The sequence below is a fragment of the Gorilla gorilla genome, chromosome 15, assembly GCF_029281585.2.
Source record: "Gorilla gorilla gorilla isolate KB3781 chromosome 15, NHGRI_mGorGor1-v2.1_pri, whole genome shotgun sequence".
Taxonomy (NCBI): domain Eukaryota; kingdom Metazoa; phylum Chordata; class Mammalia; order Primates; family Hominidae; genus Gorilla; species Gorilla gorilla.
In genome coordinates this window covers 79,718,539-79,746,230 of record NC_073239.2, presented here as the reverse complement: position 1 = coordinate 79,746,230, position 27,692 = coordinate 79,718,539, and the positions used below count along the sequence as shown (strand labels likewise).

The 27,692-nt window shown below is 35.4% G+C and overlaps 1 protein-coding gene across 1 annotated transcript in view; it reads left to right on the top strand.

Moving 5' to 3' along the window:
• Positions 1 to 27,692, top strand: part of KCNH5 (potassium voltage-gated channel subfamily H member 5) — a 343,028-nt gene that overhangs the window by 221,072 nt on the left and 94,264 nt on the right. The window contains exon 9 of the mRNA XM_019009338.4: positions 18,690 to 18,942. Within this exon, the coding sequence (XP_018864883.1) occupies positions 18,690 to 18,942 (253 nt within the window). The remainder of the gene's footprint in view (positions 1 to 18,689; positions 18,943 to 27,692) is intronic.

The following is a 27,692-nucleotide window of genomic DNA, read 5'->3' as shown; positions in this document are numbered from 1 at the left end:
TTGTGGAGAGAAAGGAACTCTTATACACTGTTGGTGGGAGTGTAAATTAGTTCAACCATCATGGAAGACAGTGTGGTGATTCCTCAAAGACCTAAAAACAGAAATACCATTTGACCCAGTAATCCCATTACTGCGTATATGCCCCAAAGAATATAAATTTGACCCAGTAATCCTATTACTGGGTATACACCCCAAAGAATATAAATCATTCTATTATGAAGACACATGCATCTATATGTTCATTGTCACTATTCACAATAGCAAAGACATGGAATCAATGTAAATAGCCATCAATGATAGATTGAATAAAGAAAATGTGGTACATATACACCATGAAATACTATGCAACCATAAAAAAGAATGAGATCATGTCGTTTTCAAGGACATAGATGGAGCTCAAGGCCATTATCCTGAGCAAACTAAGGCAGAAACAGAAAACCAAATACTGCATGTTCTCACTTATAAGGGAGAGCTAAATGATGAGCACACATGGACACATAGAGGTGAACACCACACACTGAGGCCTAGTGGAAGATGGAGGGTGGGAGGAGGGAGAGGATCAGGAAAAATAACTAATGGGTATTAGGCTTAATACCTTGCTGATGAAATAATCTGTACAACAAATCCCCACTGCACTCCAGCCTGGGTGACAGAGTGAGACTCCATCTCAAAAAAAAAAAAAAAAGTATATAACAAAATAAATTACTTAATGGAATGACAAAAAAATAAAGAAAAGCTGAATTAACCACATGAAGATAGAGGTTTCACAATTCATCAAGTTAATTAAATAATTGCATAATTGATTAGTTTCACTTTGCTTTGGCCTATGTAAACCAACTCATTGTTCCCCAAGCATTCCTTTTATATACCCCCATCAGAGCTGCTGCCTATATTTTCCCCTGAAGCTGGCTTCCTGTTGCAAAATGCCAATGATTTGTCTTGTCTTCCTAGTGAGATAAGCAAGTAACCTGCATGTGGAAACTTTTTGGAGCCATTTTTAAATGCAACCTCCTATACATGTCCCACATATAGTAGACACTCTATACCAGGCCCATGTAGTTGTTAAATGAAACGAAGTACTTATGGCTCATGAGATGTTCTTCTCTACAGATAGTGCAAATTAATTTTGATCAAATTTGCCTAAAGTCAATATTTTTAGTGGTTGGAGAAAGTAACAGTAATAATTTTTCATGTATTTTATCATAGAAAGGTATACACACGTGCACACATGTAAAGTGTTCAAGTCATAAGTATGCAGATTAATAAATTTTTGCGTATGTATATACCATGTAACTGCTACTAGGATCAAGATTTTAAAAAGTATTTTTATGTCCTCTGAAGCCTCCTCCATGCCTTGTTCAGGCAATTACTTCTCTTTTCCCTGAAGTAGCCAGTATTTTAAAAATTGAGATATAATTCACATATTATAAAATTCATTATTTAAAAATGTACAATTTAGTAGTTTTTAGTATTTCCACAAGGTTATGCAACAATCACCACTATCTAATTCCAGAACATTTTCATCATCCCCCAAAGAATTCCCATTCCCATAAGCAGTTACTTTCTATTGCAACCTCTCCTGCACCCGTGACAACCACTGTTCTATTTTCTGTGTCTATGGATTTGTTTATTCTTCTCATTTCATATAAGTGGTATCATATAATATGTGGTCTTTTGTTACTGGATTCCTTCACTTGACCTGTTTCCAAAGTTCATCCATATTGTGGCATGAATCAGTACTTTATATTTTTATATCTAAAGAATATTCTTGGCCAGGCACGGTGGCTCACGCCTGTAATCCCAGCACTTTGGGAGGCTGAGGTGGGCAGATCACGAGATCAGGAGATCGAGACCATCCTGGCTAACAAGGTGAAACCCTGTCTCTATGAAAAATACAAAAAAATAGCTGGGCGTGGTGGCGGGCACCTGTAGTCCCAGCTACTCGGGAGGCTGAGGCAGGAGAATGGCATGAACCCGGGAGGCGGAGCTTTCAGTGAGCTGAGATTGTGCCACTGCACTCCAGCCTGGGTGACAGAGTGAGACTCCGTCTCAAAAAAAATAAATAGATAAAATAAATAAATAAAGAATATTCTTTTGTATGGATTTCCTGTATCTTATTTACCGATTCATTATTTGGTAAGCATTTAGGTTGTTTCCTGTAACCATTATTTTAACATGGATCTTCATATAAGTGGAATCATACAGTGTGTATAGCATTTAATTTGTAAATATAATGGGGTTATATGTTCATTATATGACTGATAGACGTTAGGGTTGCTTCTAATTTTTGGCTGTTATGAACAAAAATGTTGTGAAATTCTTGTATATATCTTTTTAATAACATATCTACACACTTCTTTAGTGTATATACCTAAGACGGGGTTTGATGGGTTATAGTGTTGGTTGATGTTTAGTTTCATTGAAAATTACCAAAGAGTTTTGAGTAGTGGTATGCTATTTGACATTTCTACTGGGATACCCGAGGGTTTTGGTTGTTCTACATGTTCCTCAAGACTTGATACATTGTCATCCTTTTACATATTAGCCACTGTGATGTGTGTATTGGTATTTTATTATGATTTTAATTTATCTTTTTCATACTTAATGGTTTTAGAACTTTTTGAAATTTTTATGTTAGAAAATTATTTTTTATTTTTCTGCTTTATTGAGGTATAATTGACAAAAATTATATGTATTCGAAGTGTGCAATGTGAGAATTTGATATATATGTGAATGACTACCAAAAGCAAGCTAATTAACGTATCTATCATCTCACACAGTTACCTTTGTTCTCTGTGTGTGTCGTGACAGTTATTATTAATTACAGTCAACAAGGTGCACATTAGGTCTCTAGAACTTATTCATTTTATAACTGCAAGTGTGTATCTTTTGACAAACATCTTCCCATTTCTTCCACCCCCCCCCAGCTCCTGGTAGCCACCCTTTACCCTGTTTCTATGGGTTTGAGTTTTATAGATTCCACATATAGGTGAGATCAAGCAGTATTAGTCTTTATTCATCTGGCTTATTTCACTTAGCTCAATGTCCTCAAGGTTCATTCTACGTTGTCACAAATGGCAAGATTCCATGTTTTTCCAGTTTGAGTAATAGCCATATATATATATATATATATATATTTATATTTATGGCTATTATATGTATATGTATGTATGTATATATATGTCCATTATATATATATAATATATATAATATATTCCTAGAATATATATAGAATATATATATTCCTAGAATATATATAGAATATATATATTCCTAGAATATATATAGAATATATATAGATTCCTAGAATATATATATATTCCTAGAATATATATAGAATATATATATATTCCTAGAATATATATAGAATATATATATATTCCTAGAATATATATAGAATATGTATATATTCCTAGAATATATATAGAATATGTATATATTCCTAGAATATATATAGAATATGTATATATTCCTAGAATATATATAGAATATGTATATATTCCTAGAATATATATAGAATATGTATATATTCCTAGAATATATATAGAATATGTATATATTCCTAGAATATATATAGAATATGTATATATTCCTAGAATATATATAGGAATATGTATATATTCCTAGAATATATTATTATATAGAATATATTCCTAGAATATATATTATTATATAGAATATATTCCTAGAATTTTCCATGGCAGTAATGCATGCATAAATAATATATAAGAAACAACATATGCACCATAATAAATATAATCGACATATAGTAGATATAGCAAATACATATTTGACATGTAGCTGTTAGCCTGCTGGCTATTCCCATCGAGTGAACCATTTCCATAAGCTCTCTTCACTCTTTTTCATTCTTTTTTCCCCTCAAACCGAATATTTTCAAATGACCCATCTTCAAGTTCACAGATTCTCTCTTCTTCCTGACCAAATATACTGTTGAATTCTCTATTGCATTTTTCACTGTGTTCATTGTATTCTTAAGCTCCAGAATTCCTGTTTGGTTCTTTTTTGTGACTTTATTTATTGAACTTCTTATTTTGTTCACGTATTACTTTTCTGATGTCTCTGAGTTGTGTGTGTGTGTGTATATATATATATTATATATATGGTATATTATAATATATTATATAATATAATATATTATATATTATACATATACATATACATATAATATATACATATACATATACATATATTATACATATACATAATATATTATATATTATGTATATGTGTGTATATATATTATCACTCTCAAATTCTTTTTGGATTTAGGAGTAATATAAAAAGTATAATCAATCAATATATTCTTTGCTTCATTTACTACTCTGTGACCTATTTTGACTACCCTTACTTTTTATTATTACTTTCTACAGTTGGTGTTTTGTGTGTGTGTGTATATGTCTTAAATTGTATAAATAATTTGGAAAGACAGCTTACTTTACTTTGCTCTCTCTATTGGAAGACTGGTAGATTTAAACATCAACTTTCAAAATCACAGTCATTCCAAGAAATAATTTATTTGGCATCTCTAATTTCTGTTTCATGTGTTTATTTTTTCTCTTTAAATACTACCTGTTTGTTTAATAGGTAACTTTGTTTATAATGCAAACTTTTTTTCACCATTGAGGTATAATTTACAAACAAAAATTGCATTTATTTAAGGTATACAGTGTGATGTTTTGTGTATATATATGTAAAATGAAATAATCACTACAGTCAAACTAACCTGTATTACTTCATACAGATATCCATTTTTTGTGTGTGTGATGAGAATATTTAAATATTCCTTTTTAAACTAAACTTTTTAAAGTAAATTTTAAAAATTGAGATATTACACAATACTGATAAGTGAACAAATTATATTATAAATAAATAGTTTGATAAAATTTCACAAAGTGGACACGTGTAGCCAGGATATTAAAACCTTATTATCAGAACCCCAGAAGTCCATCTCCCATGTCTTCTTCAGGAATTAACCAACTCTGGCCATCAAGAGTAATGTAAACCTTGACCTTCAGCACCAGAAATGAGTTTTGCATTTATGAACTTTATATAAATGGATATAGAGTATACTCTTTTGTATCAAGCTCTTTTTCAGTCAACATTATGTTGTTGAGATCCATGGATTTATCCTATATATAGTTGTTACTTCTTTGATTCTCATTGCTGAATAGCGGTCCATTATGTGACTGTGCCACAATGTATTAATATTTATCTATTTCAACATTAATGAATCTTTGAGTAATTTTCAGTTTGGAGCTATACCCACTGTATATATGCTATACCCACCATAGTTCACAAGATTCGCTGCATATATATAGACATTTCTGTTGCATATATATCTACAAGTGAAATTCTTGGGTCTTTGAATATATGCATGTGCAACTGTTACAATATAGCCAGATGATTTTCCAAAGCACCTCACTCCCACTTGGTATGAGGTAGCTCATTCTTTTTTTTTTTTTTTTTTTTTTTTTGAGATGGAGTCTCGCTTTGTCGCCCAGGCTGGAGTGCAGTGGTGTGAACTTGGTTCGCTGCAACCTCCACCTCCCAGGTTCAAATGATTATCCTGCCTCAGCCTCCCGGGTAGCTAGGACTACAGGTGCCCGCCACCACACCCGGCTAATTTTTGTATTTTTAGTAGAGACAGAGTTTTGCTATGTTGGCCAGGCTGGTCTCAAGCTCCTGACAGGCTCATTCTTTTAAAGATGGGAACATCACTTGTCATGGGGACTAAAAAGATCATGGCCAGTAGAAAACAATATTGTTTGTATTTTTCTGGGCAGTAAATACACTTAAAAGTATATTTCTAATTTTAGAAAATACTTTCACAGGTATGTAAAAGCACTGTTACTTAGTCAAATATCTGCCTGTAAGACAGTAAAGACACGAGATTAAGAGCAAAGCACAGGAGAAGCTCTAAATTTCATCAAAGCCCTGTCTTTGGAAAGCTAGTGGCGCAAGACATTTGCTGCCTAACAAGTTAAAAAATGGTAACAATTGCTGTTTGTTGTTACTGCAAAACTAATCTTGTGAAAAACCTGGTAGAATTGGTTCACGATGTTTCTGAGGCAAAAACTTTAGGTCTCATTTTTATATATGAAGTCTAGTCACAGGAACTTTATCTCTAAAGTGAAACCAATGAGGTTTAACCTATAATCCTTCACTGGTTGCGGCAGCCTTTTATTGCTAAATATGACCTTTTATTTTTAAATAATGGAAGTTAATTTGGTTTGGTTTTATTCACTACATTGTTCCTCGGTTATTTCCTTGGAGGTTTTGACACCCCTAGAGATTGTCAGAGTGACATCCAGAGAGCAACTTCCTTTTGCTTGGCATGACTGCATGACTGCCTGGTTATACTTTTTATTTCCTTTAAATATAAAGGTGAGCTTTCTTTTCTTCCCAAGAAATGAATGAGAATTAAATTCCTGTAAAGAGCTACTTAAGCTCCTCATTTCCAGGAAGGATTGTAAAAATATTTTATGTGCAAATGTCACTTGCCTGACTCTCTCCACTGGCTTTCACTGACTTAATAATACCAGCTCCATTAGATTCATGAAGAGAGATTAATTAACAGTGCATAACTTAATTGTGTCAAAAGAAGGAGAGATTTGGTGGTAGCTCCAATGTCTATCAAAATGTCATTAATGCATTTATTCCTTTGTCCTAAAAATAGAGGGATCATTTAACTTATTCATTATTATTAGAAGTAGCTGATACTGAATTATTCCTGAAGAAGGATTTTATAGATAATCAATACAATAACTTAGAGCAGTAAGAGACCTCAAGAAGAAGCCTTGTTTAGTTTACTACCTTCAGGCACTTAAAGTGAAATTATCCTCATTATCCCCATTTGCACATTAGAAATTTGTTATAGCTTCATTAATAGTGTTCAGTCTGTGAACACTGAGCTAGAGGGTAGTGGTAGTAGAATAACTTCACTAAGACTAAAGCTCTCCCAGATTCTGCCTCATTACACTATACAATTCTACTTTTGTTTCAGGTGAAATTGCCATTCCTCTTTCAAATGCATTTGGAAGATTAAAGAGAGATATTATTAAGAACATGCAACATACTCTCATACACAGTTGGTTAGAGTGTAATTTGGTTTACCTTTTCTAGGATGCAGTTTGGCAACAGCCTTAAAGATGTTTTGGCATTTTACCTACTAATTTTATTTCTAAAAATTTGTGCTTAGACAATCTGATATAGGTACAAAGGTATTTGTTGTAACTTGATTTATGAAAGGGAAAACTGGAAATCTTGATATCCAATTATAATGTAATGGTTAAATTAATTGTGCCATAAATATTTGATGGGATATTGTACAAGGATTGAAATTTGGTTTTAAAATATGTATTTCAAAGCGTAGGAATTGATTATTGTAGGGGTGGGTTGCCCCTCCACACCTGTGGGTCTTTCTCGTAAGGTGGAACGAGAGACTTAGGAAAGAAAAAGACACAGAGACAAAGTATAGAGAAAGAAATAAGGGGACCCGGGGAACCAGCGTTCAGCATATAGAGGATCCCGCCAGCCTCTGAGTTCCCTTAGTATTTATTGATCATTCGTGGGTGTTTCTCCGAGAGGGGGATGTGTCAGGGTCACAAGACAATTGTGGGGAGAGGGTCAGCAGACAAACACGTGAACAAAGGTCTTTGCATCATAGACAATGTAAAGGATTAAGTGCTGTGCTTTTAGATATGCATACACATTAACATCTCAATGCTTTACAAAGCAGTATTGCTGCCCGCAGGTCCCACCTCCAGCCCTAAGGCGGTTTTTCCCTATCTCAGTAGATGGAACGTACAATCGGGTTGTATACCGAGACATTCCATTGCCCAGGGACAGGCAGGAGACAGATGCCTTCCTCTTGTCTCAACTGCAAGAGGCATTCCTTCCTCTTTTACTAATCCTCCTCAGCACAGACCCTTTACGGGTGTCGGGCTGGGGGATGGTCAGGTCTTTCCCTTCCCACGAGGCCATATTTCAGACTATCACATGGGGAGAAACCTTGGACAATACCTGGCTTTCCTAGGCAGAGGTCCCTGTGGCCTTCCGCAGTTTTTGTGTCCCTGGGTACTTGAGATTAGGGAGTGGTGATGACTCTTAAGGAGCATGCTGCCTTCAAGCATCTGTTTAACAAAGCACATCTTGCACCGCCCTTAATCCATTTAACTCTGAGTTGACACAGCACATGTTTCAGAGAGCACGGGGTTGGGGGTAAGGTTATAGATTAACAGAATCTCAAGGCAGAAGAATTTTTCTTAGTACAGAACAAAATGGAGTCTCCTATGTCTACTTCTTTCTACACAGACACAGTAACAATCTGATCTCTCTTGCTTTTCCCCACAATTATAATGTGATAATGAGTCATTACAGCAAGAAATAAAATAGTAGAGTTTAAAGTTTTGTAACGATGGTATCTACACATAGATAAGTGTAAATAATGGAAGAGTTTTTTCCTCTTTATGATTTTTATTTTCCATATTTTATATAATAAATATTAAAAAGCATTTTAAGTATAGTCAAAGAACGAGTGAGAAGATAAAGCCTTCTTTCTTTGACTCTCTCTACTCAACCATTTCTTAAGAGGATTTTGGTTTAATTTATTGCCTTCTCTGTTAATTGTCATATTTACACTCCCTTATCTTCTAAGGTTTTGTGACATTATTGATACCATAGTGCATGAAAGTGATAGAGGGAAGGGACCCAAGGAAAGTAACATTTATCAAATGCTAACCTCTGGCTCAGGTCCTTTTCATGTATACAATAAAACTTGTGTTTCAAATAAGATGTCTTCCTCTGGGTGAGTACTAATGTGATATAACAACTTAACAGTGAATCCTATGTCTTTATCAACATATTGAAGTATGTGATACATTTGTTGGAGCTGAAATTAAAAAGTGCTTAAAGATGGAAATAAATTGGCAATGAAATTTAGGCTGTTCTATGGCAGTGGTGGGGCATTTATGGTTTCCTAATAAATAAACTATAGATTTGATCAATTGGACCTTAAATAATTTTCAAAAATCAGCATTTTAATTTTTTTAGTACGGAGAACCAGAAAACATGAGAAGGTACCAGATATTATATTTTTTTCCTAGTTGAGCTTCACGAAGGAGCATAGCTTAATAGCTGGAACTCAAGAGTTTGGGGTTTTGCTAGTAATTTGTTGAGAGGACTTGAGCAAGTCACATAACCTTTATGAAACACATTCACTTTATCTGTAAAATGGCAGTGAACTAGGAACAGTGACTTTTCAAACCATGCCTAATTGGATGCTTCAGGGGAGCAGGCTCAATAAGAGTTTTTGCTGATGGATCTGGAGGGCCTGTATAGTACCAGGCACATAACTAACACGTAACCAGTGCTTAATAATCATCAGCTGAATGAATGACTGAATGTGCCCTAAGCAGTCCTGCCTGGGAGTCTGCCTTTCCAGCAAAGCTTCTCTCAGCATAATTCTGCTTATATCTAATTTATATGTTGAGCATAAAGGAAGGTGTTCATTAAAAAAAGTAAAGAATCATTTTATGGTTGAAACCAAGTTTGAAATATCTATTGATAATTCTGTGTTACTATTTCTGGTTATTATTTAAAAACAACAACAACAAATTACAACACCTCTTACTCTCATTTTCTTCTATATATTACTAAATTCTATGAGAAAGCTGTGTCTATACTGTATTCATGGTAGAAAGAAGGATAATCTGTGCTTTGACAGATAAATCAGTGATGACTAGACAGAGAAAGGGAAGATGGGACATGCCAGTAAAAAGGAAAAGCATGTGTGAAGGCAAAGAGTAATGGGAGAACATGGCAAGCTTAGGTGGTGAGAAAGGTGATGTTACTGGAAGGCATGGTTGGAGGACGGTAGTAAGATTGGAGCAGGATTCCACCATAAAGAGCCCTGTATGCTTGGTTAGGACTTTGGCTGTAGTTGGTGGGGAAGCAAGCCATCAGATATTTTACGAAAACAGAGATGACATGATAATGTATGTGTTTCACTAAGAGTTCTGTAGTCAAAATGTTGAGGTTAGATCTTTGGAGCTTGAGAATATTTGCTAAGATACCTCTTGACTTTGGGTTTAGTGAATATCGTAAATAATTTGAAAAAGGTTTTCTTTTTCAGACCATGACATTCATTTTTTTTTTCCCCAGGGTTGTTTTGCAGAATTCTGAAAAATGGTTTCTTACATACTGCCATTGTTACAGGACCCCAACACTTACCCAAAGATAGCCGTTGGGTCAGGGTTTCTGCACTACAGTCCCTTCTGTGGTCACCAGAAATATGTTACAGGAAAGCGGTCCTGATTCAGACCCCAAGAGAGGGTTCTTGGATCTCATGCAAGAAAGAATTCAGGGCGAGTCCACAGTACAAACTGCGACTTATTAAGCAAGTTTATTAAGAAAGTAAAGGAGTAAAAGAATGGCTACTCCATAGACAAAGCAGCCCTGAGGGCTGCTGATTGCCCATTTTTATGGTTATTTCTTGATGATATTCTAAACAAGGGGTGGATTTTTCATGCTTCCCCTTTTTAGACCATATAGAGTAACTTCCTGACGTTGACATCGCATTTGTAAACTGTCATGGCACTGATGGGAGTGTAGTAGTGAGGATGACCAGAGGTCACTCTTGTGGCCATCATGGTTTTGGTAGGATTTAGCCAGTTTCTTTACTGCAAGCTATTTTATCAGAAAGGTCTTTATGACCTGTATCTTGTGCCAACCTCTTATCTTATCCTGTGGCTTAGAATGGCTTAACTGTCTGGAAGTGTAGCCCAGTACGTCTCAGCCTCATTTTACCCAGCTCCTATTCAAGATGGACTTGTTCTAGTTCACATCCCTCTGACATTTCCCCCTCCCTTTTATAAGAGAACCCTTAATCATAAGGGTTGCAGAGGGATGAAGATCCACCTTCTGTAATGTCTTCAGGCTTAATAGGGGTGATGATATTCCTGCCTAACTATTAGGGTCTCTTGTGTTCAGGGTAAAGAGGAGCTTAGTCAGAAAACATCAGTATGGCGAGGGCCATTTATAACTCTTGAGTTTCGACAAGAGGTGATATCTGGAAGACTGATAAGTGTTTAGTTTAAGAAAACATTCAGTAAGCTTGTTCTGTATTCCTACACAAAGAGTATAACAGTAATATATTCCACAAGGGCAAAGCAAAATGAATAAAGTTATTCCAGGTAAACTAAATTAGAAGACTTTTCATGAACTAGGCAACTGTTGGAACTAAGCTGATATGGGGTTGTTAGCTGATTGTAATATGCCCAGAATTAGAATACTGATCCAGGTTTTTATATTACCCATCCCTCTTGTTTCTTCTAAACAGCAGTCAGAGATCATTGGTTGGTTCACAGGAATGAGCAGGGTTAGCCTAAATTGCAGAAACAAACTTAAAAACAACTACTGAGACTAGAATTTAGTAATACGTGTACCATAGCTCTTGGAAAATAATATTTCTTTCTCCAGTTTCTCTTTTTTACTAAAGACAAATTCTGGTAAGACTGATTTGCTTTATTATACTTGGCCTGATAATTTGTATAAAGTTCAGCAAGAATAATTATATTTCACATAAGCTTCTTAATTGGCTTTGATGGAACTCTGTTTCATAAGGAATCTCAGGAATCTCATATAAGACTTTTTTAAAGCCAAGCCCTGCCATGGGTTTGTACCCTCAAATACCTATGAGTTGAGTAAATTCCTCTCCTTTTGAGGTTCCACGATAACCTGTGGCTCCTGGACCTGTGAGAAAGTGACATCCTTTACTTACCATAGGTCAGAAACCCTGTAAAGGGACTGTGTAGGCAAGGTATGAGGCTAGTTCCCCAAAGGGCTTTTATTGGCTCTACAAGTCAAGTTTGATTCCTTAAAGGAAAGCAAACCATTCCAGTCAAAGTCTTGGTAAAATAACCAACTTCTCCAGTTGTGTGCTGTTACAAAATAAAACAGATTCTTATTGCGCTTAAGCAAATAACTATATTGCCATAAGTTAAGAATACTCATAACTAGTTTCCAAATTCTGGAGAAATCAGTTAGAGAGAAACAAATATGTTCCAAATTTTGTCCACAGCAGTATACTTTGCTCAATTGCTACAAGCTGTAAATAGCTCAAAAGAAAAGATTCTTTGACTCTGAAAAACAAAGGCTCAGCAACGTTTTAAGCAAAGTTAAAAAGTTTTCTATTGGTTAAGTTAATTCAGTTAACTCCTGTTCTGTTTGATATTCATGAACATTCCAGCTCTTCATGAGAGTTCTGAAAGTTATTTTCTCTATTCTAATGTTACAATTTCCATAGGTATTAGTAACCTGCGTTTAAGAACACCTGCTAGAGTTCTATAGTTTATTACAAACCACCTTCTAAAGAGGATTAAAACAAGGCAACAGTTGACTGTGGATGATAAAAAGCTTTAGGACAGCCACAATTAAAGCCACAATTGATAAGGAACTTTGGTTACTTCTGTGGCATACACAGTTTTACATAACAATTATAATTATTAATAACATACACTAAGTCATATTAGAATTACAGGAGTTTCCCATAACTTTGGAACATATACCAGTAACATATTTATGCAAATACAGTCCAAAGAAAGCAAAACACCATTTCACATTTGATAATGCTTCCTGTATGATTTTTATACCAAATAAGCCAAATTTCACCTTTATAATAATGTACTATTAATGTTAAACTGAATTTTTAATAAAACTTTATAGACATATTAACTCAATTTTAATGTTTAACCATAAGGTTAGATTCTTATAAACCTTTTATAACCCTTTACATTTTTTTGTGAAAGAGCAGATCAGTGCTCTAAGAAAAACCTGTTGTGCTTCTATTCCAATGTTTAATTTACAGAAAAACTGAATAATACCTCTTTAACTTTAGCCAATATGTTTACACACAGAATCTTTTACAGTTAATTTTTATAAACCTTCCACAACCTGTTTAAATCTTTAGCTTTATTCTATCTAACTTAAAACACCCTTTACACACAAAAAAACCCACATTCCCAGGCCTTCTTGGAATCTTTTACCAAAAGTCCATTCCACTTTCCTTACACACCTTACATGTAAAACTGTGTCTTCAGTAGTCTCAATTACATGTTATGTTATTAACTTTTAGTGACTTTTACTTTTGGTGAAAACCCTGGTTGGTAAGCAATTTTAATCATGTACTAGGTGTGGAGCCTAGCCTAATATATACCAGGCAGAAGTGCAGATAAGAGCCAACTCTCCAGCATAGCTAGGGGGCATGACTAACTCCACACGTCCCTAGGCCTTACCTTACTTAAGAAGGCAAGTTGTACAGTAAGAGTTATAGTGGCATTTTATGAAGCATTTAGGAGGCCTAACAACCTTTAAATTGTACAACATTTTTTGCATAAATTCCCTTTAACAAATCCTTTCACAGCTTACACAGACCATCTGAGACATTCTTGGACTTTCTGACTTGCTCTAAACATCCCTCCTTTTAAACAACCAGTCATTTTACTTTAGGACAAGAATTTACGGTACAAGATCCTTTTTTATATAAAATCTCTTTCTTTGTAATCTTTGTATAGCTAGGGGGCATGGCGAATTCCACATGTCCCCAGGTCTTATCTATAATCTAATGGCTTTAAGGTAGGTAAATTGAACAATTTTTAAAAGTTCAAGAAGCAGTTTATGACCTTAAAGCATTTAGCAAACTTAATATCTGACCTGCATAATTTAGACTAAATGTTTTTATTTTATTAATAATTTTTAAAGCTGTTTTTATTTTGCAAAGATTACTAAAGTTACATGAACTAAAAGGCATTATAGTTTTTTATTTTGCTTTCAGAATATTGAAGTGCTTATTTTTGTTTCAGCCAATTAATTAGAGCTCTTTTATATAAACATTACATACAACATATGTATAGCTACACAGAAAGACAGAAGGTTACTAGAGTAGTTGTCAGATTTTTCATATGCAAGTTTCTGAGTTCTTATTTGGGTTGCTGGGTTTAGGTTCATGTTTTTTGTTTTTTGTTTTTTGTTTTCTTTGACAGAGTCTAATCCAACCTCTGACTTGGAGTTTCAACAAGTGGTCTCTGGGCAAGATGGTCACCCTGAGTAATAGAAATGATAAGAAAGGGAAAGGAGAGAGAGAAAAGCATTGCCTGTGCAGTGTGGGGAAGGCAAAATGATCATGGAGGCCAGAGAAAGACCTTCCCATTGCAGTGACACTGAAAAGTTCAGGCAGCTGCTTCTTGGTAGCAAAGGGATCTTTTCCAGCAATCCTGTCAGCTCTCAAGTCTCCCCTTTCAGGGAGGAAAAACCTCCGCATATCCCACAATCCTGTACATGCCTAACCCTGTCACCCACAGCCATCAGCAAAGAGAGCAAGGCAGATTAATCCAAAGAGAATAGCAGTTAACATCCCATAGTGCCAAACCTGTTCTTAGCTGAGAGGGACTTTACCAAGAGGGGCCTCTAACCCCCTAAATCTTAGAAGGGACTCTAACCCTCCTAAGTTGGGCCTCTAACCCAATGTCAGTCAGGCATCCTTGCCTTTTATTAAGAGGTGCCTCTAACCCACTCTGTCTTGGGAGAGACTCTAACTCCCCTAAGTTGAGCCTCTAACCCAATCCCATTCTTTATCTGGGTAGCCCACCACTTACTCAAAGTTATCCAATCAGTGCTGCGGTCTGTTTCCTTTGTAGGGAGGGTGGTTTCTTCAGTATCGTCCCTTCTGTAGTTCACCAGAAATATGTTACAGGACCCCAACACTTACCCAAAGGTAGCTGTCGGGTCAGGGTTTCTGCACTATAGTCCCTTCTGTGGTTGCCAGAAATATGTTACAGGAAAGAGGTCCTGATCCAGACCCCAAGAGAGGGTTCTTGGATCTCACACAGGAGAGAATTCAGGTCAAGTCCACAGTACAAAGTGAAAGCAAGTTTATTAAGAAAGTAAAGGAATAAATGAATGGCTACTCCATAGAGCAGCCCCAAGGGCTGATAGTTGCCCATTTTTATGGTTATTTCTTGATGATATGCTAAACAAGGGGTGGGTTATTCATGCCTCCCCTTTTTAGACCATATTGGGTAACTTTCTGATGTTGCCATGACATTCGTAAACTGTCATGGCGCTGATGGGAGTGTAGTAGTGAGGACAATCAGAGGTCACTCCGTGGCCATCTTGGTTTTGGTAGACCAGCTTCTTTACTGCAACCTGTTTTATCAGCAAGGTCTTTACGAGGTGTATCTTGTGCCAACCTCCTATCTCATCCTGTGACTTAGAATGCCTTAACTGTCTGGAAATGCAGCCCAGTAGCTTTCAGCCTCATTTTACCCAGCACCTATTCAAGATGGAGTTGTTCTGGTTCACATGCCTCTGACACCATAGCTCTTACAAGAAAATTTATTGCTCATCTTAATGAGTCTAATTTATTAATATTCTGTTGCAAAGAGGGGACAAACAACTCTGAAAACAAACAAAAGTCACTTTTAACCTAAGTATTTTCTTCTGAAATATAATTTTATTTGTTTGTAACTATGAAATCCTCATTAGGAAACCTACCTACAATAAATTGGATCTGATATTCAAGGCAGAATACATGGAAACTGAGACCAGTGGGCCAGGTCTTGAATGATAATTTTACTCCATCCCTTAAAACCAAGTTTTGCCTTGGCTAAGACTGTGATTAACATTTCATTTCCAGAGTAAATAACAAGATTCTTATATTTTGATGACAAAAACATCATGTAACACACATGCTCTGTCTAAGGTTGGAGAAGGAAGGTGCTTGCCAGTGGGTGTGACTTTGGTTGATCTTTTTAGCATTTAGTTTTACCTTGTCACTTTTTGATATCTGGATATAAGTAGATACCATCAATCAAAATAATAAATCAATTAGTGTCATATGTTAAGTGAAACAAAAAAGGAAAGGTGTACTCATAATGTAATAAAATCCTCTTTTGACATGCCAATAAACAGAGAATATTGCAAATACTGGTCTATTTCATTTGCAACATGAACCCTGAAAAACATTATTAAAAGGAAATAACATGACTATTACCAAAACGAATAGAAAACAATGAAAGTCCTATATGGTAAATGGATCAAAATAGAGCAGTCTATTTTTCCATTAAGGTATTCAGTGTAATGTTTGTGTATGTGTGTATGTATTTAAATTTTTTTGTTCTTCTAGAGCTAATTTCATTTTCAACTGGGAAAAAAATATTAACCTTAATCAGTGCTTAAAATATCTTCAGGTTTGTGCTGAAATATTTTCTTAATTCTGTCTGGAAACCAGTCAAACTGTCCAGATGAAGACTGCAGACAGGGTGGAAAGTGAAAAAAGAAAATTGCTTTTGTAGAGAGTTTAAGCAACAATAAACTCTGTAGGAAGACAGATGTTCCGTAGTGATAGTAAGAGCTAGTATTTCCTCTGCCCTTGCTATGTGCCAGGCTAAACTAGGCTCAACTCATGCCCTTTCATTTAATTTCTGCAATAAGCCTAAGATGTAAGCACTATCATTATCCCCACTTCACAGATGAGGTTTAGAGGAATTAAATAAGGTGCTCCAGGTTACAAAGGTTGTGATAGTTTTGAACCCAGACTTATGTCCTCTTGAGCCTGATCTTTTTTGCTGCCTCTAAGTAAAGACTCACAGGCAGCACATGCTTTTATGTCACTCTGGCCATGCTCCTATCATACTACTTTTTTCATTGTATTGCAATTGTCCCTTTACACGCCCACCTGCCACACTTTCTGGTTAGCTACCCTGAGGCAAACACAGTGTCTTACTTATCCTTCTAGTTCTGAGGATTTAGCACAGTGATGTGACCCATTGTGGAAGCTCAGTAAGTGCCTATAGAATGACTAATACATTGTCCAAAGTCAGTAAAGGTTTATATATTAAATAAAACATTGCCTTATAGAAAATAACTGATGTGAAAACAGCGTCAATTACTTTTAAAGCTGTGTTAGGCATTCCTTTCCTCAAAGATCAGATTTTTCAGAAAGGTGGGTGAGCAGATTGCTGCTGCCTATAGAAATTTGAGGGAGTATGAAAAAAACCCAGAGATGATTAAATAATGTGAAATGTATGTAGAGCATTAAGAAAGGTTAAGAGAAGGGATACTGAAAGCATAATTTAATTAATGGTTTTTGCATTTATGATGGGCTTGTCTTCTCTACAGGGAAGCAACCCAGTTTTCATTGATAGTGACCCCCAAATAAAAGGAATAGTCAGGGGACATTTTCAAGCCTTAGGAAATTTTTTAAAGCTTAAAATGCAATTAGTAGAGGAAAGAAAACTATTTTATATTTATTAAAATATTATGCAGTATAACTTAATGGGGTAAATCAATTTAGCTTCAGCTTTGAGGGATTGAAAGCCGATCAAAGAAAATCATTTCTGGCTATAAAGAATAGTTTACAAAGGGGTTTTGAGGAGGATTCTAAATGAGTTTGCACTTGCATCTTTAAAATGGGTGGTATTAACTTCCGCAATCACATCTTGCTCCACGATGTTCTGATTAAATATGATGATAATGTCCATTTTAATGTGGGTCTTTAATCACCCTGTCAGAAAGCTGTAGCCAATAAAAGCTCTCTACCCCTTGCTGTACAAGCATACTTCTGCCATTTGCTTCCTCTTTTAAAGGATGCCTACAGCGTGAATTCTGCTACTGCCTGCAGTAGTCTTCAGAAGTCAAAGACCAGAATGAACAGGGACTGCCATACAAAATAACATACCCACCCTGCCAACACTGACATTTCCAACCACCCAAGGCTTACAGAAGGCTGGTCAATACCCTTGTCCCTTCCTGGACATGAATTTATTTGTAAAAGGAAAATCTTCAGAGTGAAAAAAATATATCAAGAGTGGAGTTAGTCTGCCAGTGCCAGTATGTCAAGTTGCCAGGGTGCTTTTGTTGATTTTGTTTTCTGAATCCACCTCCAATGTGGAATTTCGATTTAGTTATAAAAAAAATTCTGAAACATCTGCTAGATTGAAATGAATGTTCATGCCCTATTTTACTTGACTCTTTGATGAAATGATATTAACTTTTTTCTGAGACTCTTCTTGACCACCTCAAAACTGTTTTGTTTTTGTTTTGAGACAAGGTCTTACTCTGTCACTCAGGCTGGAGTGCAGTGGCACGACCTTGGCTCACTGCAATCTCTGTCTCCTGGGATAAGGTGATTCTCCCATTTCAGCCTCCCAAGTAGCTGGAACTACAGGCATGCACCACCACAGCCAGCTAATTTTTGGGTTTTTTTGTCTTTTTAGTAGAGACAGGGTTTGACCATGTTGCCCAGGCTGGTCTCGAACTACTGAGCTCAAGTGATCTACCCGCCTTGGCCTCCCAAAGTGCTGGAATTACAGGAGCCACCATGCCCAGCCAAGGCTGTGTTCTTTCTGAGGGGAGATCCATACTCTTCTCAAAGCATTTACTACATAGTTCTGCATTGTCATGGTCCATATGCTCATCAGCCCATCTCAGTGGATTATTATCTCCTTGAGAGCGGAGCTGTGTCTTATTCCCTTTGCCTTCCCAGTACCCAGCAAGGTGTGTAGCAGTGTAGCAGACATAGTCATAGTCAATAAATATTTGTTGGATGATTGTTTTTCTGAAGTGGCCCCTTCCTCTTTCCTTTTCACTTATTCATCTCTCACCTTCTTTAGGTCCTCTCCATCTGTCCCAAGGACATGAGAGCTGATATCTGTGTTCATCTAAACCGGAAGGTTTTTAATGAACATCCTGCTTTTCGATTGGCCAGCGATGGGTGTCTGCGCGCCTTGGCGGTAGAGTTCCAAACCATTCACTGTGCTCCCGGGGACCTCATTTACCATGCTGGAGAAAGTGTGGATGCCCTCTGCTTTGTGGTGTCAGGATCCTTGGAAGTCATCCAGGATGATGAGGTGGTGGCTATTTTAGGTACTGTGAACTTTCCTGATGTAGTAGCAAATGCGTAGTAACAGTTTTAGATATTTTGCTTTTTGCATTTTTAAAGAGAAATTTCCTTTGTTTGGTAACTTTGGAAATTGGGTCACTAATGAGACGTGAATCTTAATGAAAACTAATAATGCTATTTCAGCAGAGAACGTTAGTATCAGTCACAAACTAATGGGCTGAGTTTGATTAAACTTTCTTTGGCAACAGTAGGACAGTACCTTTTAGACTAAAGGTGGTCACAGCCTAACGTGCCTTGTAGCTCCATGTTAGTAAGTGTGAAAATGGCTTGTGGAATGATTGACGTGGTAGTGATGAAGGGTGTTAGTCTCAGAAGGGCAACAGAACCTGTCTAGTTCAACCCTTTTCTTTAGAGAGGAGCCAAGTGAGGTCCAGAGAAGCTTAGTGACTTTCCCAATTAGTAAATGAATGGAGGCTTGAAAATAGATAATTTTACCCCAAAACTTTCTCCCTCATCACGGTCAACCTAAGTAGTGAGCTGAAAGTGCGGAGGAGGTTAATGAGTCTGACTATAGCAGAGTGATTGCAGTATAAGTAAATTAAATTTAGGTTTATAAAGCTGGTTCTGTCCTCTATATTAATAGGCCATAAAAATTATTTGGCTAATAATAAATTCATTTTAAAATTTAGAGCATTTTAGAATTTAGAATTCAGTAGATAGTTGTACTAACTACAACCACAACAATAAAAGGGCAGTAACAGTATATATAAGTGATAAAATGAAAAAATGTTGCATGTTTGGGGACAGTGTAGGATATACAGCTTGGCAAAAAAAAAAAAAAAAAAATTGCCAAATGACCTTTTAGATCATTTTCTGCTCAAATATCTGCAGCAGGTTCCTGAAATCCACAGATATAAAAGGAAGTAATAATGAGGTCAGAGGAGAATCATTTCTTTTTTTTTTTTTTTTTTTTTTACCAGGTAAAATAAGTTAGAATTGCAGGATGTCGACTTCATTTTGATCACATTGTTCATGGCTTGTGTCTCATGAAAAATGAGCTCAATTTTTAAACTATTGGATTTTCAGCTACTGAGGTCAACCTACTATAGCTTGAATGCCACTTATTCTCAAAAGTAAAAGATTAACTGATAGATTTTAAAAACTACAAAAGCAAAATCCACCACAATATAATGAAAAATTGACTTCAAAAGGCACCATTACTTGAAAAATATAGAATTGAGAATGGAAAAGAAATGACCCTTCATAGGGAAACAGGTTCTGTAAAAATTGTGAGTTCTAGAAAATGGTTCAGGGTTGCAAATGACTGAATACCAAGGTTTGTAAGCCTTTCCTTAACTGCATATAAATAATATTAGAATTACAGTTAGATTTCTTCTAGGAACTATTTTTATTTTTTTCAAGAAGAAAATACGACATTTTAGAGTCAACATTCTGGGTATGTTTAATGCTTGTTAGTGCTTGTTCTGCTTTGTTTACTGGAGTATAAAGGAGATAAATATAACCCTTCATAAAAAGTTGTACATTTCACCAGAACAATCCTTTGTGGTAAAATGAAGCGTATTTACACTATGCAAACCATTCTTGTTTGCTTAAAGAAGAGGATAAAATACAAGGCCAAAACAAATGTATTTTATTTTCCTGAATGTCCACACCAAAGGTGGGTAGGAAAAAAATATCAAATGTATTACATGAAAATGAGTACCCTCATGATAAATTACCTCAGCTGTAGACTCATTATTATTTGCTTTGTCCCGTTTTCTTCATTACAACTTCATTTGGGTAACTCCTTTTCTAAAAGAAGGTTGGAGAAAGTCCTGGGTACAGTGCCTCTAGCCTGGGTCTACTAAAATGAGACAATTTGCTCAGTGAGACAGACAAAATGCATTTTCCTTTCATTTTAAAATAAAATGGTAACTTGTTTTGCCCAATGACACAGTGAAAATGAACACAGGACCCCTGGGTATTGGACCCATCTCATCATATATCTGTCACATTTTATTATTTTGAGTTTGTGCTTTTTGTTCTGTCTGCTCAAAAGTCTTGGGATTCAGAGACTTTTCACATCTTGTGCTTAATGAGTCAAATTATATGGACAACTCTCTGGTGACCTTTCTTTTTTTCTATAGGCTCTGAAAAAGACTAGTTCATTCAAAAGCCCATCAGATCAGGATTTTTTGTTTGTTTGTTTAACATACAAAATGCTTTAATGATGTTTTAAGAAAGGAGGAGGAAAATAGTAACTTACCAGCACCTGTTTTCCTGATTCTCCTCTTCTTCTTCTCCTTCTCCTCCTCTTCTTCCTCCTCCTCTTCTTCTTCTCATTTTTGGTGGTTTAATTTTGAAATAATTGCGTGCTTAATGAAAAGTTGCAAAAATTATCAGGGTGTGAAGGGATTATATATATTAAATATATATAATATATTATTTAATTATATATTAAATATTAAATATATATAATATATTATTTAATTATATATTAAATATTAAATATATATAATATATTATTTAATTATATATTAAATATTAAATATATATAATATATTATTTAATTATATATTAAATATATATAATATATTATTTAATTATATATTAAATATATATAATATATTATTTAATTATATATTAAATATATAATATATTATTTAATTATATATTAAATATTAAATATATATAATATGTATTTATTATTTAATTATATATTAAATATTAAATATATATAATATATTATTTAATTATATATTAAATATTAAATATATAAAATATTAAATATATAAAATTTTAAATATATAAAATATTAAATATATAATCCCTTCACACCCTGATATATGTGTGTGTGTGTATATATATATATATATATATAAAGGTATATACATAGAAAAGATATATATGTATATTTTTAAGTTCTGCTTTATTAAGTTGATTCAGTCTTTATAACTTTATGTATTTTTTTCTTTTGGCTTTTTTTTTTTTGAGATGGAGTTTCACTGTTGTTGCCCAGGCTGGAGTGCAATGGTGTGATCTCAGCTCACCGCAACCTCCGCCTCCCAGGTTCAAGCAATTCTCCTGCCTCAGCCTCCCAAGTAGCTGGGATTACAGGCATGCACCACCACGCCTGGCTAATTTTGTATTTTTAGCAGAGACAGGGTTTCTCCATGTTGAGGCTGGTCTCGAACTCCTGACCTCAGGTGATCCACCCGCCTCGGCCTCCCAAAGTGCTGGGATTACAGGTGTGAGCCACCGCGCCTGGCCCAACTTTATGTATTTTTTAAATCCTTTTGATTTGCCCTGGTACTGAGAGTGGTGGGTTAACATATCTTAACATTCATGCATTTTATCTATGTCTCCTTGCATCTCTTGTGGTTTATGCTATATAACATTTACTGCTGTGTTATTTGGTGTGCAGATTATTTATGATTGTTATGTCTTAATTGTCAACTGTGGCCTTTGGCATTGAAATATGCCAAAAGCCATCGTGTTTAATGCTCTTTGCTTTTAATCTTGCAAGGGTCAGAGAGGAACAAAATCCCTACATCCCTCACATCTGAGGACACCTCACAAAAAATGGGAACTTGCCTAAATTAGTCTGATAGGAGAAATAAGAAGGCCTTGCTATCTCTTACACTGATTCATTTGCCAGTTAAAAGGTAGAGAAGGGAGGTTATTTTAAAATTAATTAGAATCTCTGAATCCCAAAACAGGTGCAGTTTCATGTTTTTGGATTCTTGCCACTAAACAGTCTCTCGATAGGCACATAATTCTTTAGTGTGTCAAAAGTGCTAAGGAGTTTAATGAATAAGTTCTGAAGCATAACTAATTAATGGAAAGAAAAAATTTAGTCAACAAATAACCTCCTTTAACACTGGAGGATGGCTTCAAGATGTTTTTCTAAATAGGGCATATGAAATATAATTGCAGTTCATGTCTTTTTTCAATTTGAAGTTATTTCAAAGTTCTTTCAGTTCCTACACCTCCACCTTTTTCTGACCTTCCCACTTTTTATAAAACACAAAGAATTCCAAATTAAGTTCGTGATACATACATAATATTTTATATTCTTTAATGTCTTATTCCTTTTTAGTTCCTATCCTATAATTACTTAATGTGAACAGATTTGTTGGTATGGCTGAAATAGCCAGGTTACTTCTCAATGTCTTGACAAGTATATTGTGCCTTTCTGAGGTTATAAAAATGACATTTCCCTGCTAACAATAGACCGTGCTCCTAAGACATTTGTTTTGTTGTATTTTCATTTTGTCTTTTCTCATCTGTGTTCATTGATTATTAGAATCATAGGGTTAGAATTATTAAACTAAGACAATCTCTATCTAAGTCGTTTAGTTGTAACTTCAAATTCTCAAGAGAGCTATGTTTGTTTATGTATGGTTTGGATGGAGGGGTTGAAAATTGTTATGGAATTGGGAAAAAGCATAAATGAGGCCAGGAATAATATAATTAAATCAACTTAATACAAAAGAGAGTCTTTAGCACTCGAATTAAGATTCTATTTTAAGTAGAATCAGTTATTTAAAATCCATTGTAGGCTGGGCATGGTGGCTCATGCCTGTAATCCTAGCACTTTGGGAGGCTGAGGTGGGCAGATCACTTGAGGTCAGGAGTTGGAGACCAGTCTGGCCAACATGGTGAAACCCCATCTCCACTAAAAATACAAAAATTAGCTGGGTTTGCTGGCATATACCTGTATTTGGGAGGTATTTGGGAGGCTGAGGCATGAGAATTGCTTGAACCCAGGAGGCTGAGGTTGCAGTGAGCTGAGATCACGCCACTGTACTCCAGCCTGGGCGACAGAGTGAGACTTTGTCTCAAAAAAAAAAAAAAAATTATAAACGTGTGCATTATCAAAGAAAATTTATAACTTATACTGCTCAAAATTAAAAATCTCCTTATTTTTATTACAAAAAGAAAAAATGAGATGTGAATGAATAATATTTTGTTATTTTGAGAATCTGTGAGAATGTGATTTTTATGCCGTAGTTATATTTCTTCCTGTGCACTTGCTGTTAGAAGTCAAGTGCTTCACAGTTTAAATCCTTAAAAGGGTTTTTCCCAAGTTCCAGAAAATTATTTTCTTTTGCACCCATGCTTCTGTGTTTTAGATGCTGAACTGTGAAACATGTAGATTTGTTCTATAGATCATGATGATGAAATTACTTAATTCAGATATTTTTATAAAGGGCAAATCAGTTGTTTGCTTTTAAAAACATGCATACTTGTCTTGTTTTAAACATTTTAAGCAGTGATTATAACATTGTTTATCTATGGTTCAAAATATACACTTTTAGAGTTCCTCAGCCTGCAGGTTTTGGAATAAAATAGGAGTTTTAACAATCTTGGTAGTTTAGATTAAACTTCAAACCCTCCTTCCATCATCCTTCAAAACTAATTTATCCTATCCCCTTGGTATCTTTTAATCCTATTCTTAATATCCCTTACCACAGTCAATGCTCTTAAAATTTTGGTCCTGGGTGTGAAAGGAAAACATCTTGGGCCCCCAAGATCACTAAGGAAAATTGATGTTGGAAACTGCTTAGGGCAAATCTGCCTCCCATTCTATTCAAAGTTACTAAGATGGATGCATATCTGATTTGCCTCCTTTGGAAAGGCTAATCAGAAACTCAAAAGAATGCAACCATTTGTGTATCACCTATCTGTGACCTGAAAGTTCCCTCTCTGCTTCCAGTCTTCCTGCCTTTGCTTCAAGTTGTCCCGCCTTTCCAGACCGAACCAATGTACTTCTTACATATATTGATTGATGTCTCATATCTCCTTAAAATGTATAAAACCAAGCTGTGTCCCGATCACGTTGGGCACATGTCGTCAGGACTTCCTGAGGATGTGTCACGGGTGCATCCTCAACCTTGGCAAAATAAACTTTCTAAATTAACCAAGACCTGTCTCAGATTTTCCGGGTTCACATGGGCCATGACTACCATCTTAGTCATTAGACTTACCTGCTCATAAATCTATCATAGAATCATAGGGTTAGAGTTATTAAACTAAGACAATCTCTATCTAAGTCTTTCAATTGTAACTTCAAATTCTCAAGAGAGCTATGCTTGTTTATGTATGGTTTGGAAGGAGGGATTGAAATTGTTATGGGGTTGGGAAAAAGAGCATAAATGAGGACAGGAATAACATAATTAAATCAACTTAATACGAAAGAGTCTTTAGCACTTGAATTAAGATTCTATTTTAAGTAGAATCAGTTATTTAAAATCCACTGTAGGCCCAGCATGGTGGCTCATGCCTGTAATCCTAGCACTTTGGGAGGCCGAGGTGGGCAAATCACTTGAGGTCAGGAGTTAATAAATCTATCATCAGCTTCAACCTCCATTTCAATGTTTCGCTGCCACCACAATAATCTTCCTAAGATATAATTGTGTGAATCTCCTCATTAGTATTTCCAGTATCTTGCGGATAAAATGTAACTACGAGCATGGCCTATGGGGCCATTTGGGTCTGGCTTTTGCTCTCCTTTCTGGCCTGATTTGTGTCATTGTCTATCCCTACCCTATTCTCACCGTACGTTTAACAAAGTTCTCTCTTCCTGGCAGGCTGTTGCATATACTGCTCCTTTATTTAGAATACTTTTTCCCTCCTTTTTAGTGATTTGTCTCTTGCTTTCTTGTTCTATTTTATTTTTCCCTTATTGCCCTAGTCTGGGTTAGATGCCTCTATTCTGTGCTCCCACTTGGATGCCTATACAGGGTTCTTAGTACCTCCTATTTTTATCCTTCACCTGTTTATCCTCCCACTGCACAGTGACCACTTGAAATTTCTTGTTCCTTTTTGTCTCTCTGTCATCTATGATAGGATCTCTTCAATAGGTTCTCAGTAAAGGCTATTGTGAGTGAGACAGATTAGCTAGTACAGCAGTTACTTGGTATCCACAAGGGATTGGTTTCAGGACACCCTCACAGAGACCCTACTCTGAGGATGCTCAAGTCCCTTACGTAAAATGGTGTAGTATTTGCATACAACCTATGCTCATCCTCCTGTGTATTTAAAATCATCTCTAGGTTACTTATAATTCCCAACACAATGTGAATGCTATGTACATAGTTGTTTTATTGGTTAGGGAATAATGACAAGAAAAAATATCTGTACACATTTAGTACAGATGCAGCCATCCATTTTTTACCCCAAATATTTTCTATTTGTGGTTCATTGAATCCATTGATGAGAAACCCACAGGTATGGAGGGCCAACTCTGCTATATTTTGCCAACAAACTGTTTTCATAATTGTTTCAGTTCTGGGTACCCAGAAAAATATGTTGTGTTCTGTTGACTCACTTGCCAATTTCCTCTATGCCCTCTGTTCCTCCTTTGTTGATAGAGGTTTATAGTAAAATGCATTTCTCAAAAGCCTGTAACTTTAGTTTAGATCTGTTATAGGCAGAAGAAACATTTTCCTACTGTTAACTAGGCAATCTGAACAAAGATAATTGAGGGGGAAACTGTGTTAAGTATCTCAGACCACACATGGCTCTCTGGTAAGTTGCTCCTTTCTTGTTCCCCATCACGGATCCCCAGTGCCAGGAAAGGAACTAACTTATACCTGCTTGTTGACCATAATAAGAAAACTTTAAATTACATTCATTGAAGGAAATTTAGCTTTAATTCCTAAAGTGGCATTGCTTTTGTCATCAACTAGAATGAATGATTCAATAAATCTGAATTAATTTCATTAATAGATAAACATTTAAGAATTAAAAGGGATTTAAAGAAAGGAAAATCATATTTTCCATTAGCAAATGAGCCCCCACCCACTTAAGTAAAATGTAAAGCCAACAGATACCTTTTGATTTTAATATTCCTTAACAAACTTCTAAAGTGTATTTTTGAAAAATATACTTGGGCCTCTTTGGAAGTCTGATTAAAATACCAATAATTATTAATGGAGTGCTCATTACTTTGTATACATTATTATACCAAGTCATTTAATAACCCTGTGAAGAAAGTAATTATTGTAGTCATCTTACAGAGGAAGAAACTGAAACTCTGTAATATCAAGTGGTTCTCCCTGGGTCACAGCTAGTAAGTAACTGGTGGGTACAGGATTTTAATTCAGACCTGTCTGACATTATGTGCATGCTCTTACTCATCAAATTACAAAAAAGAAAAATGATGCTCTGGTTAACAGGAATTTTGAAATAGAATTTTGAAATTATAGTACAACTATTTGGTTTAATCTTAATGGAAAATAAGAGTACCTATATTACCTTTACCAATTTATTTATTTTTATTTTTTAAAAAAGATTTCTCTAACACCACTGCCAAGAATTAGGCACCATAACAGTATACATTACAAAAACCCTTCACCAAATATTACCTAAGGTACTTAGTTAAGTATGAATTGGCTAAATCAGCTACTAAGTATCTATAAATACTGTCCTTCTCCAAGTGACTGGTTTACCATGAGGAAGGTGTTTAGGACTGAGGAGAACTGAGCCCAGAGTGTGAATGTCACGAGTTCTTAGAACACAAGATAGGGATGTTACATTCCACTCTCCTCTCTCATCTGGGTTATGGAAGAGTTCAGAGTCTACTTAGTTGGTAAATGTTAAAGTGGAAATGAAGCTTTCTTTCTTTGTGAGGTCTTTCCTAATTTCTTTAAATTAAAAACAGTATTTTTCTTCTGTGCTTTGCTTATCCTGATCTGTATACGCTTACTTCATTTTCTTCTATTTTGTAATTTTTTTGGTCTGTCTCTCTTACTCACAAAATTAAAGA